The sequence below is a fragment of the Pongo abelii genome, chromosome 21 (assembly GCF_028885655.2).
Source record: "Pongo abelii isolate AG06213 chromosome 21, NHGRI_mPonAbe1-v2.0_pri, whole genome shotgun sequence".
NCBI lineage: Eukaryota > Metazoa > Chordata > Mammalia > Primates > Hominidae > Pongo > Pongo abelii.
Genome location: NC_072006.2, coordinates 49,299,369 through 49,321,080, shown reverse-complemented (window position 1 = coordinate 49,321,080; position 21,712 = coordinate 49,299,369). Strand labels below are relative to the sequence as shown.

The 21,712-nt window shown below is 38.7% G+C and overlaps 1 protein-coding gene across 5 annotated transcripts in view; it reads right to left on the bottom strand.

The window, feature by feature from the left end:
- STK4 (serine/threonine kinase 4) overlaps positions 1-21,712 on the bottom strand; it is a 113,176-nt gene that overhangs the window by 9,641 nt on the left and 81,823 nt on the right. Inside the window, exon 11 of one of the 5 annotated variants that reach the window (XM_054541813.1) lies at positions 16,964-17,062. The exons of the other annotated variants lie outside the window; for them this stretch is intronic. Within the exon in view, the coding sequence (XP_054397788.1) occupies positions 16,979-17,062 (84 nt within the window). The 3' untranslated portion in view covers positions 16,964-16,978. Of the gene's footprint in view, positions 1-16,963; positions 17,063-21,712 lie in introns of those variants that run through there. 5 annotated transcript variants of the gene reach the window in all.

Here is a 21,712-nt window from a genome sequence, read left to right as displayed (position 1 = left end):
TCATCATCTCACAGTAACAAACATAATTAAAAATACAGAAATGAATCCAATCACATCACCCTTAGGTTTCTTTCCTATTGCACTGAGAATAAAATCCAACTCATCAGTGGCTACATGGGCCTCATATGGCTGGCCCCTGCCTCCCCTCCAACTTCATAATCTATTACTCTCTCTTTTGCTCAGGAACCTACAGCTACCCTTTATTTCAGATCCTCAAACAGGCCCTACTTTTTCCAGCCTCAGTGGCCTACAGAGTTAATGAATCTTCTGCCTGCATGGTTCATGCCCTGTTCTTCCTTATCCTACAGGTTTTAGTTTAGATGTCAACTCCTCAGAGGATGCAGGCAAGCCTTTTCTGACCATCTTATCTAGAAAAGCTGCCTCCTCTCCATTATCCTCTATCTCAGCCTCTTGTTTTCTTCAAAACAATCATGTACCTTGTAATTATTTTTATTTATTTTCTTTTACTTGTCTCTCTTACTAGGATATAAGTTCTGTAAGGGATTGACCTTGTCTTGTTTACTATGCTAAACATAATACTGGTTGAAGAAATGAATAAATTATCCTTCATTTCTAGTCAACTAAGAACAAAAGCCACTGAAACCAATGAAGCAAGCTTACATGGGGCATCATCATATGCAACAAGGTCCTGGATGGGTGCTGAGAAGAGTCAGTGTAGAATAAGAAGTGAGTTCTGCCCTCAAGGAGCTTTTAAACTTAAAAGTAATTCCTCTCAACATTCTTTTGAAATCAAAGGAAATCTCTGTTCACTTAATGAAAATGTCTGTGTTTTGTACTGTCTGATAAGAAGCAAGGCTCCAGTCCCGGCTCAGTTATCTCTAAAGGCATGTCCATTTAAACTGTTTATTCAAACAAAAAAGACCTTCTATTATAAGAAATACACTTCAGAAAGAATGAGATCATCAAAAGAATAAGAGACACGATCCTGCTGGACAAGACAAAATAAAGGCCAACCCTAGAGCCACAGACTTGCTACTGAAGGTGGGTTTTGCTGAAGAGATCAGACCAAGTATAAAGATTTCTGAGTCTCTTTCTGGGAGAGATCACAGTGGAAGGAGAAACTAAAATAAGCCTCTTAATCATGGTTATTTAGAATTTCCTTGCCATAGTAAGGCTAAGCAACACATCAGTCTTGGGTAAAGGAAGAGGATGGGCTCCGAGCCTGACAGTACTAATGTCTTATGGGAACTCACTCACTCACTATTGTCTAACACCTAAACTTCCCTCACCATCGCCTTTACCCAGTGTGATGAAGTCTGATGTCTGCCAAAGGATGTCTGAATAAGTAAAAGCAACAACATTTGTGCAGATGAGATTTCTCTTAAAAGACGTGATCTTTGGAAATGTGTTGTATCTTAAAGTAGACATATTTTTAGTTTAAAGTTCAGCCTCACTCTGTTAGGGGGATACAAATGCTGTCTTACTGTTGGATTCTACACATAGATATGGAAGAAGCATGTTAATTACTTCACCATTTGCATCTGTTAAGTGCTGAACTCAGCATTTTATCTGCACTATTTTATTTCATCCATCTGTAAGGTAGGTATCACCATTATTCTCCTTTTAGAGATGAGGTCACTGAGGATAAGAGTGGTAAAATAATTTAAGTGATACAACAAGGAATTAGAAGAGACAACAAGCAATTGGAAGAAACATGAAGGGTTTCTGGAAATGGGAGTGTGTTTGTGAAAAATGTGGAAGACTGGAAGAATTATGAATTTAGCTGACATCAGATACATCAGATGGCCCTCACATTCAGAAATGCCACTAGTGGTAACGGGTGACTTTAGGCAAGTTACTTGTCCTCTTTGAGATTCCATTTTCTCATCTATAAAATGGGTATGCTGTCTATTTTGCTGCTTTTGTTCACATAAAAATACCAAGTGCCTACTACACACATGGTGCTGCTGCTGAGGTGCAGTGACTCCAGGGTGCTGAATATGATTCAAATCAAATCAACCAATTTTATTGGCAGCTACACTAGGCCAGGAACACTGCTGGGCAACATGAATATAAAGGGCAATACACCTGTCAGAGAAGCAGCTCAGGGGCAAGAGCACTGGTGTTAAGTCAGATGGACCGGGTTCCATACTAGTTCTGCCCTTGGTAGTTGGATGCCTTTGCATAAATCATCTAATATGTGCGTCAATTTTCTCATTTTTCAATGGAGGACGTTATTCGTTCTACAACGGCAGTTGTGAGGTTTGGAGGTATTGGTAAGGTATATAACATAATGTCATGCATCCACCAGAAAGAAAGTGGGTAAGTGAGGGCTACCACCTTATATCCTTTTTTGGGAAATGGAGGAAGTATGTAATGTAAATAATAGCTGCTGTTGCTCTAAGATGAGCTCACAACATGGTACAGGACACATACCACATACACAGAGGCACCTCTATTGAACTCTATGTGAGAAACCCTAAATCATACCCACCTGGTTTATTTCCTCTGGGCCAGGCCACGGCAAAGTCCTGATTCCCAGCATCAGTATGAATAATGAAGGCTGATGGGAACTGATTTCTTCGTAAATCACCTTAGCAACTCCGAAATTCTGAATCATACCATTTTTCAAAGTCGGCTGCATAATTGGCCCAGAGACCCACTGGGAAGCTCCAGCTGATACTTCATCACAGAGATAATTCAAAGGAATTACACTGACAATTAGCCCATCTTGAATCAGCAGAGTCAAGCTACACTAAACACATGAGAATGTATAGTACAGCTTCCTCTTCCCTTGTCAACCAGTCCCATAGGGAACACAAATGGGTCTGGCCCATATCCAAAGTACAGGGTTTAGGCCTATTTCAAAGTTCTGCTCCTCTGCCACTACAAACTCTCACCTCAAAAGTCTATTGTCCCTAAAAACCATCAAAGAGAGACCTGCCAGAGCTTTTAAGGACAAGTTTCAATTCCATATGTATCATATATGAACATTCACAATTCTTCCTCCAGTGTCACAAACAGGATTTCTCAAACACATCATCCCTTCTGGATGGGAGAGTCAGACTGATCCCGTCTCAGGTGATGTTTTATTGTGACCAAGGATGAGGAAACAACACACCTTTGGAATTTAGCAAGATGACAGGGAAGCTCGATAGAAGCTAAAAAGTTGAATGAAGCCGCCATCATACCATCCCATACCTCAACACTGGCCACTAGAAAGTCTGGAAAAGTGCAACAAAAAAAATGTACAAAGGCAGTCAAAAGGCATCTAGAGCACTAATTTAGTACCGAGGATACTTACTCTTTCTTGATGTGAATATGTTACAATTTAGGAATGGATTCTAGTTTAGGTAGAGGTGACTCTAATAAGATGAGATTCTCAGGTAATGCAGTAATCTCTCATCAGATGACAGAAAGCCAAGCAGAAAAATCAAAGAAGATGACAATCAAATCATAACTTGTGTGGATTAAGTAAGTACCACACCATTAGTTTCAAAAGACCTTGCTCCTTAAATAAGCCTTGTGGGAATTTTAATAAGAGACTTTCTCTGACTCAAATTATGGTCATGCCAAATTATTTTTCCATCAGTCCCCTATAAAGGCTTCCTAATTCTTCTCCAATAAGGAGGGAAAGCAGCAAAATCATGATGAGTTAACAATTGCCTCAATCCCATTTTAGGTTTATAATTAATCAACACTTGTAGTTCTCATTATCAAAATTCCAAACAAAGAAAACTTGACCACATATATAAAAAATATTTACCAAGAAGACTGGAATGAAATGCAGATCATAAGCCTGGGTGAATCAAAGAAATCTGGCTTCAAGTAGGCATGGTGATGTAATGACAAGACCTCTGACATGGATCTCTTAGAAGACTGGATTCAAATAACCCAAAGACTTTGTCCATAGAGCCTAGAGAGGAGACTCAGTACATCATGTGTGTACACATGTGTATATATAAAGAATATGATTTAATAAATGGCAAACACAAAAAACAAGTTTTCTTCTTTAAATAACATTTTCTAAAATATGAAGTACTTGCATACTGTTAGTTTTTTGTGATTACAGTAGTCCCCCTATCCACAGGGGATACATTCCAGTGGATGTCCAAAACCACAGATGTATATATTTTGGTACTATCTAGCTAGATATCTATATGTGTGTGTGTGTGTGTAGATATATGATGTGTATATATATATATGTATATAATGTGTGTATATATGTATGTATATAATGTGTATATATATATATACATACACAATTTTTTTCCTATACATATATACCTATGATAAAGTTTAATTTTTAAATTAGGCACGATAAGAGATAAACAAGGAAGCATTTTACAGCTTCTCTCTGGCAAATCCAAATTGCCAGCATCACAACTCTTATGCTTTGGGGCCATTTTAAGTAAAATAAGGGTTACTCATATAAACTAGAGGAACTAGAGAAAGAAGAGCAAACCAACCCCAAAGTTAACAAAAATAAATAACCAAAATCAAAGCTGAACTGAAGGAAACTAAGATGTGAAAAAACATGCAAAAGACCAATGAATCCAGGAGTTGGCTTTCTGAAAAAATAAATAAATAAATAAATAAATAAAAAGATAGATGGACCACTAGCTAGACTAATCAAAAAAAGAGGGAAGATCCAAATAAACAAAATCAGAAATGACAAAGAGGACATTACCACTGACCTCACAGAAATACAAAAAACTCCCAGAACCTATTATGAACACCTCTATACACACAAGCTACAAAATGTAGAACCAGGACCAGATGGATTCACAGCTGAATTCTCCTCAGATGTATAAGGAAGAGTTGGTACCAATTCTACTGAAACTATTCCAAAAAATTGAGGAGGAGGGACTCCTCCCTAACCTATTCTATGAGGCATCCATCTATGTCTATCATCCAGACACCAAAACCTGACAGAGATACAACCACCACCACCAAAAAACAAAAACAAAAACAGAAAAACTTCAGGTCATTTTTCTCGAGGAACATAGATGTGAAAATCCTCAACAAAATACTAGCAAATCGAATCCAGCGGCACATAAAAAGGTTAATCCACCACTATCAAGTAGTCTTTATCCCTGAGATGCAAGATTGGTTCAACATACACAAATCAATAAATGTGATTCATCACATAAACAGAACTAAAAACAAAAACCACATGATTACCTCAGATGCAGAAAAGGCTTTTGATGCAATTCAACATCCCTTCATGTTAAAAAAAAAAAACCTCAACAAACTAGTAACTGAAGAAACATACTTCAAAATAGTAAGACCCATTTACTAAAAACCCACAGCAAACATCATACTAAATGGGCAAAAGTTGGAAGCATTCCCTCTGAAAACCAGAACAAGTCAAGGATGCCCTTTCTCACCACTCCTATTCAACAGTACTGGAAGTCCTCCCAGAGCAATGAGACAAGAGAAAGAAATAAAAGACATCCAAACAGGAAGAAGGGAAGTCAAACTATCTGTCTGCAGACAATATAATTCTATACATAGAAAACCCTATAGACTCTGCCCAAAAGCTCCTTGATCTGATAAACCACTTCAGCAAAGTTTCAGTATATAAAGTTAATGTACAAAAATATAATAAGTAGCACTGTTATACACCAACGTCCAAACTGAGAACCAAATCAATAACACAGTCCCATTCACAATAGCCACAAAAAAATAAAATACCAGGGAAATGAAAGATATGTGAATAGAATACAGCTAACCAGGGAAGTGAAAGATCTCTACTTAAAGAATTATAAAACAGTGCTCAAAGAAATCAAAGATGACACCAACAAATGAAAAAACATTCCATGTTCATAGATGGGAAGAATCATTGTTAACATGGCTATACTGCCCAAAGCAATTTACAGATTCAATGCTATTCCTATCAAATTACTGACATTCTTCACAGAATTAGAAAAAACAGTTTAAAAATTCATACAGAATTTTTAAAAAGCCCAAAAAACCAAGGCAAAACTAAGCAAAACAAACAAAGCTGCAGGTTTGAAGTTGGTTTAACCAAATTCAAACTAGACTACAAAGCTACAGTAACCAAATCAGCATGGCACTGGTACAAAAACAGACATACAGATCAGTGGGACAGAATAGAGAGCCTAGAAATAAGGCTGCATACCTACAACCACAACCAACTGATCGTCGACAAAGCTGACAAAAACAAGCAATGGGAAAAGGAATCCCTATTCAATAAATGGTTCTGGGATAACTGGCTAGCCATATGCAGAAGATTAAAACTGGACCCCCCACTTGGCCGGGTGTGGTGGCTCACGCCTGTAATCCCAGCACTTTGAGAGGCCGAGGTGGGCGGATCACGAGGTCAAGAGATCGAGACCATCCTGGCTAACACAGTGAAACCCCGTCTCTACTAAAAAATACAAAAAATTAGCCGGGCATAGTGGCGGGCGCCTGTATTCCCAGCTACTCGGGAGGCTGAGGCAGGAGAATGGCATGAACCCAGGAGGTGGAGCTTGCAGTGAGCCGAGATCACACCACTGCACTCCAGCCTGGGTGACAGAGCCAGACTCTGTCTCAAAAAAAAAAAAAAAAAAAAAAAATACTGGACTCCCCCCCACTTCCTTATACCATACACAAAAATCAAGTCGAGATAAACTAAAGACTTAAAAGTAAAATCTAAAACTGTAAAAACTATGGAAGATAATCTAGGAAATACCACTCTGGACATAGGACCTGGGAAAGATTTCATGATGAAGACACCAAAAGCAACTGCAACAAAAACAAAAATCAACAAATGAGACCAAATTAAACTAAAGAGCTTCTGCACAGCAAGAGAAACTATCAAGGGAGTAAACAGACAACTTACAGAATGGGAGGAAATATCTGCAAACTATGCATCCAACAAAGATCTAATATCCAGAATCTACAAGGAACTTAAACAAATTTATAAGCAAAAAACAAACTTTCCTGTTAAAAAGTGGGCAGAGGACATGAACAGACACTTTTCAAAAGAAGACGTACATGTGGCCAACAAGCATATTCAAAAGTGCTCAACATCATTAATCATTAGAGAAATGCAAATGAAAACCACAATGAGGCCAGGTGCAGTGGCTCACACCTGTAATCACACTTTGGGAGGCTGAGGTGGGCAGATCACTTGAGCCTAGTAGTTTGAGACCAGCCTGGGAAACATGGTGAAACCCCATCTCTATAAAAAAAATACAAAAACAATTAGCCAGGTGTAGTGGCACATTCCCGTAGTCCCAGCTACTCAGGAGGCTGAGGTGGGTGGATCAATTGAGCTCAGGAGGTCAAGGCTGCAGTGAGCCATGATCACACCACTGCACTCCAGCCTGAGTGACACAGGCAAGACCCTGTGTCCAAAAAAAAAAAAAAACAGGCCAGGTGCGGTGGCTCACGCCTGTAATCCCAGCACTTTGGGAGGCCGAGGCGGGCGGATCACGAGGTCAGGAGATCGAGACCGTCCTGGCTAACATGGTGAAACCCCGTCTCTACTAAAAACACAAAAAAAAAAAAAAAAAATTAGCCGGGCATGGTGGTGGGTGCCTGTAGTCCCAGCTACTCGTGAGTCTGAGGCCGGGGAATGGCGTGAACCCAGGAGGCGGAGCTTGCAGTGAGCCGAGATCGCGCCACTGCACTCCAGCCTGGGCGACAAAGCGAGACTCAGTCTCAAAAAAAAAAAAAAAACCCACAGTAAGATTATCATCTCACATCAGTCAGAATTTTTTGCTATTACTAAAAAGTCAAAAAATAACAGATGCTGGTGAGGTTGTGGAGAAAAGAGAATGCTTACACACTGCTGGTGGGAATGTAAATTAGTTCAGCTATTGCAGAAAGTAGTGTGGTGATTCCTCAAAGAACTTAAAACAGAATTACCATTGGGCTCAGCAATTCCATTGCTGGGTATATGCCTAAAGGAATATAAATCATGAAGACATATGCACAATTAGGTTCATCACAGCACTATTCACAATAGCAAAGCCATGGAATTAACCTAAATGCTCATCAATGGTAGACTGGATAAAGAAAATATGGTCCATATACACCATGGAATGCTGTGTAGCCATAAAAAAGAACAAGATCATGTCCTCTGCAGCAACAGGGATGGAGTTGGAGGCCATTATCTTAAGCAAACTAACACAGGAACAGAAAAACAAATACTGAGGCCAGGCATGGTGGCTCACACCTGTAATCCCAGCACTTTGGGAAGCCAAGGTGGGAGGATCATTTGAGGTCAGGAATTTGAGACCAGGGTGGCCAACATGGTGAAACCCTGTTTCTACTAAAAATATAAAAATTAGCTGGGTGTGGTGGCACATGCCTGTAATCCCAGCTACTTAGGAGGCTGACGCAGGAGAATTGCTTGAACTCAAGAGACGGGGGTTGCAGTGAGCTGAGATCACACCACTGCACTCCAGCGTGGGCGACAGACAGAGCAAGACTCCATCTCAAAAAAAAAAAAAAAAAAAAGAAGAAGAAAAAAGAAAAACAAATACTGCATGTTCTCACTTATCTAAACAACAAAAACATGAGTACATACAGGGGAACAATAGACACTGAGGATTACTGGAGGGTGGAGAGTGGGAGAAAGGAAAAGATCAACAAATCACCTATTGGGTACTATGCTAATTACTTGGTGATGAAATAATCTGTACATCAAACCTCAGAGACATGCAGTTTACCTATGTAAAAAACTGCACATGTACCCCTGAACCTAAAAGTAAAAAAAATAAATAAATTTCCATACTAAAATAAAACAAAAGGGTTACTTAAACACAAGCACTGTAATACCAATACCACAACCGTCTTTATGATAACCAAGATGCCTACTAAGTGACTAATGGGTGCAACAGAGTGGATATGCTGAACAGAGCGATGATTCATGTCCCAGGCAGGATGGAGCAGGATGGCACAAGGTTTCATCACACCACTCAGGATGACGCATAATTTAAAACTCATGAATTGTTTATTTCTGGAATTTTCTATTTAATATTCAGTGGTTGTGGGTAACTGAAGCCATGGAAAGCAAAACCATAGTTAAGGTTTGGGAGCTACCGTAATTAAAAAACATTCTTAAATTTACAGGACAAAATTCTTAAAGTAGTATTTTGCATGCTTAGAATTTATTCCAACTCTATTCTGGCATGAGCTTTTACAACTTGCTCTGGAATTCACAAGGCACCTGCTTTGTTTTGTTTTGTTTTTGTTCTATGAGTTTTATAACAGCCTTCGACCAAAGGTAATATAGTTTTGACCAAACACAGATTTTTTTTCCCTGTCATTTTACCTTGACTCTCTACAGCAAGAACCCATCAGAAACTTTTCTATCCCCCAAGGTTTACTTGCTGATATCTAGCATTACATCTTTTTTAAAATGTAGCCAGTACCCACTCTGTGTCAGAACCCATGTAAGGATAGAGGAGTATGGGTAAGAGTGGGTATGGGACAAAAAAAGTATATGGCATGCTCCCTTCACACTAGTTGTGGAGAGAAAAGAGGTAGGGAAGTCACGAAAACAAGCTACAGTCTGGGGTATTAATGAGGGCTAATGATCACTAACATTAATTAGAGATACTTTTAATTGAGTTCTATGTGCTGGACATTGTGCTCAGCACCTTACATGCATTATCTCAAGTAATCCTCACAACAGTCCAAGAAATAAGTACTCTTACCCCTCATCTTACAGACGCAGACACTGGAGGCTTGGAGAGATATAGGCATTTGCCTCTGGTCCCAGAGGTTGTAAGTGGTTGAATTAGGATAGGAACCTTAGCGTGTCTGACTGTAAAGCCTGGCCAATTGTGTGTCAGGGCAACATGTGCTATAGGAATTGACAGATGGAAGAATCCCTGTGGTCAGAGTCTATGGGAAAAAAAACTTTATCTCGTCACACATTTATAGTGCAGAGAAGAGGGGGTCATTCTAAATCAGGGAAAGGTCTGAATTTTAACTTTTAAAAATGAAATGCAAGTTTGGTTATATCAAGTAACACATTTGAGATACAGAGAACTAATAAAATTACGTTAAATAAACGAAAAGACTTATGAGCTCATTAGTCAGAAATACTAACAACAACTCCCAATTCCTTCAGGTGCCATGCTTTTTTACACCTCCAAGCTTCTGCTGGATCTAATTCTGTCTTCTGCTTAGGGGGCTGCCCATTCAACCTTCCAGCTCAGCACAAACTCCAATTCCTCTCTCAATCCTGTATCTTTTTCTTTTACTAAAGTAGGACCTATTTGAGAGTAAAGACTATATCTAATATATTTTCACAGAGCAGGCCAGCAAAAAATAATTCTTAATAAATATTTAATAAAGAAATAGATCCTTAATCTTTAAGCCTTTATCTGAAAATGATACTGACTTTTTACTGGGTTCTCTCAAGCACCAGTAAGACACTAGGCTTTTCAGCATTGAAAATATGTAATCAATACATAAGCCTAAGAGGATAATTTAAGCTCATTAAATAAAGTTGTATCAATTACTCAAAATTGACCCATGCATACCAAAATCAAAATAAGCAACTAATTCAGTATCCTAATTGCAATAAAATTACAAGGAAAAAAATGAAAAAAATTCTGTAGTCCTGGTTGCTTATGATTGCTCTTTAAGAAAAATTCTATTTTAAGAGTATATTATATTCCCCCTTATCTGTAGTTTCAGTTACCCACAGTCAACCAAAGTCTGAAAATATTAAATGGAAACTTCCAGAAATAATCAATTCCTAAGTTTTAACTGTGTGCCATTCTGAGACGCATGATGAAATCCTGCGCTGTCCTGCTCTATCCCGCTTGCGATGTGAATCATCCCTTTGTCCAGCATAACCATGCTATACACACTATCCACCCCTCAGTCACTCAGTAGTCACCCTGGTTATCAAATGGACTGTTGCAGAATTGGTATCACAGTATTTGTGTTCAGGGAACCCCTATTTCACTTAATAATAGACCCAAAATGCAAGAGTAGTGATGCTGGCAATTCACATATGCCGAAGAGAAACCATGATGTGCTTCCTTTAAGTGAAAAGATGAACATTGTTGGCTAACAACAAAAAATCATACACTAAGGCTGCTAAGATTACAGTAAGAATGAATCTTCTACCCATGATACTGTGAAGAAGGAAAAAGAAATACATGCTAGTTTTGCTGTCATACCTCAAGGAGCAAAAGTTTCAACCACAGTTGTGTGATAAGCACTTGGTTAAGACAGAAAAGGGATTAAATTTGTGGGTGAAAGACACAAACAGAAACATTCTGACTGACGGCAATGGGGTTCAGCACTATCTACGGTTTCAGGTGTCCAGTGGAGGTCTTGGAACATATTCCCCCATTGACAAGGGGGACACTGTAGTTTTAAATTGGTGTATAAATTTCACACTTAAGGAAGACAGTCTGTGAGAGAAACACTTTCAGGAAGTTAGTAAACACCCATTACACCTCCTAGAATAATTGTAAATGTCTATAGAAGTAGAGTACAAGAATGCGAGGCTCTTGATGTTTGAAAGCACTAAAGGGAGGCATCAAAAGTAACCTCATTCTTGTAGGAATATTAATCTTTCAGAAGGTATGAAAACCTAAAACACCAACTGCACCGAGCTACTGTTTTAATGCAGCTTAATAATTCAGGAAAAGAGCTAGCTAATCACATAAGAAACCCTGCAAGCTATGCCTCTGTATGCTTTCTTGGGCTGGAAATTTCCAAGATAGCAAAAAGGCCAAGCTGCTGCTCTCTCTTCCTGCCAAATAAAAAAAGCCCAAAGAATCCCAAGCAAAATTTGAAAGCTAAAATGCAAATTGATCTCACTTTATTTAATAGATGTAGTCTTAAAAGGCATCTTCAGACTAAATAGGATCCAATTTTAAACACATGAAAGAAAAAAGAATGCTTACAGAAAACTTGTCAAGAATACAAATAGAAATTCCCTAAGTAAGCTACTTTGCAGGTCGAAGTTTTAAAATTGGGGATTTCTTAGCGTGGAAAAGATTGCAAGTACATAGCACTCAGTTTCTGGAAAGTATACAACACTCTGTAAGCCTTACTGCTGGGTACTCCCATGTAATGAAGGGTGACAGATTCACAACCTAAATACCCAAAAAAGAAATATCCTCTCAAGCAATCCTTTGAAAGAAAAAAAAAAATCTGCAACAAAAGCAGACAAGAAGTCCGCAAAGCATGTCAGAATCTTTTTATAATGGCCATAAAGTCTTAGGACTTGAACTCTCTACAGTGTCAAAAACATAAACTAGGTCTAGATAGGGGTAAGGGTGTGTGTGTGTGCGCGTGTGTGTGTGTGTGTGTGTGTGTGCGTGTGACCTTCAAACTGCTAAATATGTTTTTATCATTTGTTCATTTTTCTGGTTGAAGACTCTAAAAAAGATAGGTTTAATCCTTATTCTGTAAAAGGATTAGTATGTATATAGCCTAAATATTTTAGCATAGTCCTTTATTCTTTTCGGCAACTGTTTAATTGGTATAATCAAATGTGAATTAATTTATGCCATGGTAATACTTCTCAAATGTGTATAAATTCCTAAACCAGAAAAAAAATTTTGTAAAGACCATGTGTCCTAGTTTTTCATTTTGAAAGGTTTAAACACCATATTCCTAGCAGTAAGCTCGTCTAGGCTCAGAGATAAAAACACTTAGCTTCTCTGGTATAAAACCGTTCTTTAAAATGTGCTTCCTAAATGTTTTCTATAATGAGCAAACATCTTGAAGAAATAAAGTGCTTCCAATCTGGGGTCTGACTTACAACTTGGAATCTATGATTTCAATGATTGAGAGAGGAGAGAATAGTGACAATATCATGATTAGTATATAACACAGGTCCCATGGGAAGGTATAGTTCTATTTGTCTATAAACATATCTTTGTTACTTAAAACTACGTAAGTTCTAATTTTCATAAACTCTTTTCCCCTCATGAAGGGTCTGATTGTTAATAGCACAAGCATATAGTTATTACTGCTCTTGACTTGATAGCACTTCTTTTTAAAAGAATAGGGACAGTGTGTTACCTCTAAGATCCAAGTGCACCCTTCTAGATGCACTCTGTGATAAGCATTTCTCTGAAGAACGTGTGCTGTGAAGTTTTCTCAGTAGAGCACTGGGAGGAAGAGGCTGTCCTAAGTGTCCAGCATGGAAGTTGGCAATGTGGGTGTAAGGACCATCGACACTGTGGCCCAGCTACAGCCCAGAACGTGGTCTTTCTGTGACCTTGCAGGCTCAGCCTACCCTAACGTTTTGGGAGCTCAGCTGACATGGACACCAAAGCCTCCACATGGCTCTTGTGTTCTGAAGGCCTCCTGGCCCAGCCAGGGCCCACACCCCGCTACCCACTGGATAGCCTGCTCTCTGCCCCTTGGATATACGCCCTCAGCCTTAGGGAACCCTACAGAGTTTCTTCATATCTGATAGTTACTCTTTTATCATAGGTAATACTTATTACATTAAACTTCCCCTCTTTAACTTACTGTGTGGTTTCTATCTCCTCTCTGAACCCAGACTGCTACAGGGAGGAAGGGTGCAAGTGAATACCCATGAGCTCATGTTTGCCCACTAATGGAAGAACTTTCAAAATGATAAAACCTAAATAAATATTTGTATTTGAAAAATGCCAAGACACTTTCCAATCCAGAAGAGTCTGGATGATATTTACAGTCCAAATGCAGAATTAAAATACTCTCATTTTCTCCCACTGAAAATAAAGTAGTAGTGAACAGATAAATTCTGGTAATATCCATACAATGGAAACTACTCAGCAATAAAAAGGAACAAACTCCAGACATATGCAACAAATGAACAAATCTCAAAACAGTATGCTAAGTGAATGACGCCAAACACAAAAGGCTATATACTGCACAATTCCATTCATCTGACATCCTAGAAAAGACAAAACTTTAGGGACAAAAAACAGGGCATAAGGGAACTTGATGGGATATTAGAAATGTTCTATAGCTTGATTATGGTGGTATTTATACAACTGTATATTTCTATTAAAACTCATCCAACTGTACACTTAAAAGGAGCATGTTTTATAGCATATAAATTAAACCTCAACAAATCTGACTTTACAAAAATATTACATATCAAAAATTGTGGCAGGTAGTTGAAATAATATTTAAAGGAAATTTTACAGCCTTAAACGTATGTTAGAAAAGAAAGATAATTAGGCCGGGCGCGGTGGCTCACGCCTGTAATCCCAACACTTTAGGAAGCCGAGGCAGGCAGATCATGAGGTCAGGAGTTCCAGACCAGCCTGGCTAACATGATGAAACCCTGTCTCTCCTAAAAATACAAAAATTAGCCAGGCATGGTGGTGCGCATCTCTAGTCCCAGCTACTCGGGAGGCTGAGACAGGAGAATCGCTTGAACCTGGGAGGCAGAGGTTGCAGTGAGCCAAGATCAAGCCACTGCACTCCAGCCTGGGCAACAGTGCAAGACTCCGTCTCAGGGAAAAGGAAAAGAAAAAAAAAAGAAAGAATGAAAGAAAAAGAAAGATAATTAAAAATTAGTAAGCTAAATTGTCCAAGTGAAGAAAAGAAAAATAAACCCATAGAAAGCAGAAAGAAGAAAATGATGTAAGAACATAAATTAATGAATTCAAAAGTTAATGTGCAGTAGCAAGGATCAACAAAACCAAAAGCTGGTTTGGGCTTAAAAAAAATTACACTTTGGTAAGATTGTTCCCCACCGCCCCCCCCAAAAAAAGAAGAAACAAATAACAGGAATGAAAAGCAAGCTATAAATACAGATACTGCAAATTTTAAAATCTGAAAGTTGATGCCAATAAATTTTTAAATGTGCATGAAATTAAGATGTCCTGGGAAGTGGCAGAGACCTACATCTGGAATGAAACCAAACAAAACTGCCCACTAAGAAATCTAGACCACAAGGACAAAGTAGAATGAGTAGATTGTTAAAAACACATACTCAAATGACAGAGCCACAGAGGATGAAACCATCTCTGAAAATAGAGACAACCATGATATTTCTGAATATACGTGTTTTCCCTAAAGGCAGGAAAATAAGAAAAAAAAAAGTTAACGCCCAACCTCCAGTTCTGACAACACGGCAGAGTACCGAGATCACTCCTGAAACCTCCCCATGTAAGACAAGCAGGGATATCCAGGGGCCAGAGTAATTGTGTACATGCCCATCCTCACCCCTTCTTTTGATGCTTATATTGCTATTCTTGGTAAATCAGGTGAAAATGAATACCAAGGGTAGTCCTATGGAGAGAAGAAATCACAAGGACAGGTGGGACAGAAGGTTAAGCTCTGCCTGTATTGCCTTGATGAGAGGGCAGGATTCAGGGACCCTGTACAGTGATTACAGGAATAGTAACAATAGCAATAATAAAAGCCAGAATTTTTTAAGCATTAACTATTCATTATTAGCAGCCATACATTAAGTATTTTATATGTATTAATCTCATTTGCTCTTCATTAAATCTTACAGCTATAATTATTAACCCAGTGCTACAGATGGGGAATTTGAGGTTTGAAGAATTATATAATCCATTGAGGTTAACACAGCCCACAAGTGGTTGAAATCAAAATTGAATCAGGTTCCGTCTGACTCTGGGGTCTGTATTTTTCCTTTTTTTTTTTTTTTTAAAAAAAAAGATAGGGTCTCCCTCTGTTGCCCAGGCTAGAGTGCAGTGGTGCAATCACAGCTTATCACAGCCTCAAACTCCTGGGCTCAAGTGATCCTCCTGCCTCAGCTTCTTGAGTAGCTAGGACTACAGGTGGGCACCACCATGCCTGGCTAATTTTTTAATTTTTTGTAGAGACAAGGTCTAGCTATGTTGCTCAGGCTGGTCTCGAACTCCTGGGCTCGAGGGATCCTCCCGCTTTGGCCTCTCAAAGTGCTAGGATTACAGGTATGAGCCCCGCACCTGGCCAGGAGTCTGCACTTTTAATGAAATGTCACCCAACATCTACTACTATTGGCTAAGTGCTTTCACACTCATTTTCTCAGCTAAACAGAGAGAGAGAATGAAGCACAGACAGCAGTAAAGCCTATATGCTGGGCAGCATTAGCATACAGAGAACCCATGATTTAGTTACTTGCCTTGGTAACAATGAACTGGCAAATTTTCCTCAACCCAAGCTACCATAGTACTAAGTAGTTAGGGGAAAGAGATGGTGGCTTTCTCTATCTGCAAAACGGAAAATCCAGATAATCCCAACCAACTTTTGCTAAAGTTCCCGTGGAAGTAATCAAAATTTCATGGATAGAAGTTCCCTGGGGACAAATTTTGGCTGAAAAAAAAAAAAAACCCAAAAACTACTATATTTACACACAGCTTTGAGCAATGATTTGAACTACTTCCAACTTGTGGAATTCCCTCTTCTCAGAAATGACTGCAGGTAGTCAAGCAAATGTGAGATGATGCCTCTTGTTGGAAATATAGCAAGAGCTGGAAAATATGTCCTTTAAGACCCTTTTCAATCCTGAAAGTTTGTCATTCTCTGATACAGTGCTGGAACAGATGATTGAGAGAGACAATGGCTTCTAGGAATTCAAGACATGCCCATCTGTCACCTGTGCTTACAGTGAAGCCACACAGAAGTAACCATGGAACAGCCCTTCCTAGGGCCTAAGGTGCTATGATACTTACTGCAGTTCTTAGGCTCCATTTCTGAGCCAGTCTGGACTCAGCTCTTTTTCTCACCATGTAGTTGAGATTAAAATCATCCCGTAGTTTAATATCAGAGAATAAATGGCCACAAGAATGAACGCTAAAGAAGAAGCCTGCCAAGCAGCCATGGATCAAGCAGTCTCCGAACCAAACAAAGGAAATGAAAAACGGTCTCAGGCTCACACAGGCTGATACTGTTTTAAGCAACCTCTTGAGGTCAAAAACCACAGACATTTAAGTCCTGCTCTCAAAGCCATTTCAATAACTGAGTTAAAAACCAAGCTCAAATCAGCTAGCATGATCCACCAGTAGAATCAAGCTACTGTGGTAGCCTGGACAAAGATGACATTCATTTACCATGTGGTTTCTCAGAAAGCGTATCTACACAGCAGGTTTCCCTGGCAATTTTGGATACATATGTCTTTTCCAGACTGCTGTTCTTGGCTAGTTTTCTGAAAGAAAAGAGCACAAAATCTCATTATATTCCAAAGCACAAATAAATTCAGTCTCAACATACTTTAAACCAAGCTTTACAGGAAAAATAAGAAGTTGAAACAAAAATAGTGTACCCCGTCAAGAGCAATTTAGGATAGTCTTCTCACCAGAAACTGCTCGGCAGGACTACTTCAGTAAAAGGCCATTAACAGGCAGTGGTGCTGACCTTGGCTGGCTACTGGGCATTCACATGGCACTGCCGGGTCAGAAACCTAAACACCAATCATAGTCTCCATTCATCTTTCTTCTAGCACAGAAGAAAAGAAACTCATCAGAAAAAGCTTAAAAAGCAGAGCATGGAGATTGTCCAGAAAGGTGGTGGCAAGAGTCTGAGAGCGCAGGTGCTGATGGTTAAAACCCCAGCTTAATTCACACACTCAACAGGCAAAAAAATGCAACAACAAAAACAATCCCAAAGACTCAATCCCCAAACCTCCCGTTGACAAGAAAAAAGCCTGGCTTAATATATTAGAATGGCCTGAAAACAACCCAACTCCAACCAAAAAAGCCCCAAATGTTAAATGCCACGTAAAAAGAGGATGATTAAATCAATCAAAAGAATATAATGTGATAGGCTACTATGTGACCCTTAAAAATGATTTCACAAGTATTTTTAATGATATGAGAAAATGTTTAAGATATGTTAAGTGAAAAAAATCAAGATTTATTATGCATGCAGAATGATCTCAGCTGTGTAAAATAATATCTAAGTATTAAAAAACTGGAAGGAAATGTTAAAATGTAATTATTATTGATGGGGGGGTGGAAGAGTTGTAAGACATTTTCTTCTTTAAGCTTTTCTTCAGTCTCTAAACTTTCTATAATGAGTGTGTTTTTACAACTAGAAGCTTAAAAAAATAGCATTGTAACATTATAGAAGAGCAAACCAACACCAAAAAAGAAGAAAATAATAACATCTATTAAGTACTTATTGCAGGCCAGCAATAAGGACCATTGTCCTAAGGTGGTTTACATGCATTACAGGTTTAGTATCCCTTATCCAAGATGCCTGGGACCAGAAGTGTTTTGGATTTTGGATTTTCGGATTTGGGATTACGCAACCTGTATCTCATTTGATACTCACAACAGCCCTATGAAAGAGGTATGACTTTACCATGTTTGACAGATAAGACAAGGGTTAGACAGGTGACATAATAGGTGGAGAAGATAGGCTATGAGCCCTAACAGAATAACTCCAGTGGTTTTAACCACTATATGCCTCTCAACCACAATGGCATAATCTGTCTCCCTGCCTGCAAGCCTGACCTAAACATAAGCCTCAATGACAAAATCTACTTTAAAAGGCACTATAATAATTTAGGATAGTGTGACTGCCAAGGTACTAAGATATTCAGATAAATATTCAAAAGAGGAACTAAAACACCTCTAATGAAGCTATAAAAAGAATCTATGTGATAGAGCAATGCATCACTGCAGCTGAAAACATACCAGCACAACAAATCAACCCACAGCTAAATCCTACTATACAAGAGAAGCTAGTAATAACTGTCAAAGAAAGACCCCTGGTAACCACTTATTTAACTACCATGAAAAAAGGAACGCACTAAAAGATACAATAACAATGAGCTAGACAGAAAGGATTTGAATTTGTCTCCCAAAAAACCCCCCAGCAACAAGAGGCCTGGACCATCAGAGGCTAGAGAAAAGAAAGAAACTAAAGAGAAAAATAAAAAGCATTGTACTTGATGCCAAATTATATAAAATACAGCCAGCACAGGAGGACCCCCTTTTCTTTCAGTGTGGCACTAAAGGCCTTTTGGTTAGAAACAATCAATTTTGCTTGGCAAAAAAAGATCAAGACATAGAAGTACTTTGGATCAAATTCTGTAGAATCAGCCTATTCGAGACGCATTAAGGTATTAATGCCAAAACCAATATGGTGTTCTGTTCACAGTTTCTTTCTAGAGGTTTTAAAAGCCGAAAAACATTAAAACTCAGAGTTTGAAGTGGAAACTTTCTATCTGTAAAAACAAGCCACTTTTAGGTACTATAAGCTATTAAGATTTGGTAATTCTAAATGAATTATGTATTTTTTTAAATCCTTGGTTGTTAAGAAAAATATAAAGCTCGATTGCTACCTTACTCTTAACACCAAGACAAATACATGATAGATTAAATACTGAGAAAGAAAAAATAATAAAACATTCTAAAACAAAGTAAGGGTTAATATTTTTGTAATCTTAGAATGTGAAAAACTTTTCCAAACATGACAGAAAATTCCAGAAACCACAAGAAAAAGCTAATAAATCAAAATATATAAAAATTTAAATGTCTGAAGTTAGATACCATATACAAAGCTTTAAAAGATATTCTAGGAGAATATCTTTACCACATATGTTAAAAGGTTCATAACCTGACTTGATAGCTGAAGAAGTCTTTAAAATCAATAAAGAAAATAAGAATTACATGGAAAATTCAGTAAATAACATAAAGTGACAATTCACATACCAAAAACGATAGGGAAATTTAACAATATGTATCAAAATTTCAAATTTATGAACAGTTTGACCCAATAATTCTACTGCAGGAATTAATTCTAAGGGCATACCATGCAAAGATGTTATTAAAGCAATATTTATTAATATTAAAAAGCTGAAGGCTACCTAAATGACCATCAACTGGAGACTGGTTAAATCAGAGATCACAAACACAAATGTTTTGAGAGGCTGGCAAAGACAACAGAAATAAATTCAACAGTCTGGTCATAAAACAAAAACAGCAAGTGGTGGGATCACTGAAGAGCTGGAGAACTCAGACCCATTTCAGTAGTTCAAAGTATAAAAATTACATGTGCCACAGGCCAAACTGGCTCCCCCTTCCCCAGTCCCCACACACCCCCAGAGTGAGATGTGTAATCTATAGCCATGGGACGAGCACTGCTGACTGTTCTCTCTGCAGCCAGCCTAGGAAGATCCCCTTACTCTGAATGCTCATCTGTTCTATCACATTTGAGTAGATACAAAAGAGCTCATTGATGTGGCCAAACGGATTCTCAGGATTAACAAAACCTTAAAGGTCATCTAGTCTAACTTGAAGCTTTCCTTGAGGCTGGAGTCATTCAACGTTTAGGCCCAGGTGAACAGTGTAGAAAGGGGAGGGGAAGGAAGTGGAAAGTGATGGAGTACAAAGCCAGAAGTCAGGGAATGAGGACTACACTTGGCTTTCCTGTGGGATTTTCATTTTCCACAACAACAAAATTGAGATGGGAGGAGAAGTGGTGAGAATTCTTAAAAAGCTGAAATCCTGTGCATCACATATTTTCTATATCACTGTATGTAAAACTCTATTAACCGAATACCAGGAACTCAAGCATTATTCTAATATGAAGTGCTGAATTCATAGTACCATTGTTAAACATCCGTTTAGCAATGAACTCTGGGCAGCTGTTACCCTCACTGACCAAGCTGGCATAGAGAAGAGTTCCACAGATAATGTGACAGATTGTATATGGTATTTTTACTGCAAGATCTCAATTCATCCCAGGAACTGTTTTAAAAGAATAGTTGTAGTTTATAATTGCAGTCTCAGCAGCACTTCCAAAAGTGGAAAACCTCCACTTGAAATTGGAATGGAACATTTCTTCCCAATGTGTGAAAATAACTTTATGCTTGGTCCTGCATATCTAGGAATAAGAGCACTTGGGAGGGGGTAGAAAATTTCCTGACTTTACCTCATTTTTAATAGCACTACATTAAGATTTATTAAACTAGATGCATCCATATCTAAAGAACAGTTTTTGCTGTGTATTTTCTCCTAAGTAAAGGGCAAATTGAAGTGACTAGTGGGTCTATAAAGTAGATTCAAGTTTGCTCTCCCTCCAGCTGCTGGCCACCCTCTGATCCAATGCTCTGCAATGTGAACTCTGCTAGATGAAAGGGTACACTCGGCAGCTGATGGATCCCATACAGCTCTCGCTGTCTCTCTCTGTCTCTTTCATACATACGCACATACATTTACTTGAGCTGTTTTACATTAACAAATGCACCATCAGGATAAAACTGTTTTGAAAAAAAACACATCAATGTGGGAACTGTCCAGGACTTATAGCCTCCAGGCAGGCACAGAAGGGAAGAAATCAGAGAAAACACAAAAGGTCTATTAGTGTTTTAGTGAGTATCCTTGATATTTAAACCCTAGGAACAAGAAAGTCATAACAGAATTAATCTCACCCTAGGAACAAGAAAGTCATAACAGAATTAAGCTCATCTTAGGTATAAAATAAATATCACGGCTGGGCACGGTGGCTCACGCCTGTAATTCCAGCACTTTGGGAGGCCGAGGCGGATGCATCACCTGAGGTCAGGAGTTCGAGGCCAGCCTGGCCAACATGGCGAAACCCCATCTCTACTAAAAATACAAAAATTAGCCGGGCATGGTGGCGAGAGGCTGAGGCAGGAGAATCACTTGAATGCAGGAGGCAGAGGTTGCAGTGAGCCAAGACCACGCCACTGCACTCCAGCCTGGGCAACAGAGCAAGACTCCATCTCAAAAAAAAAAAATCACAAAGCAAACAATGTGTGAACTAGCAGGGCCTGCAACAAAAGTGTGAAATAAGTGTCGGTCTTCCTCTTACCTTCCTTTTTTGG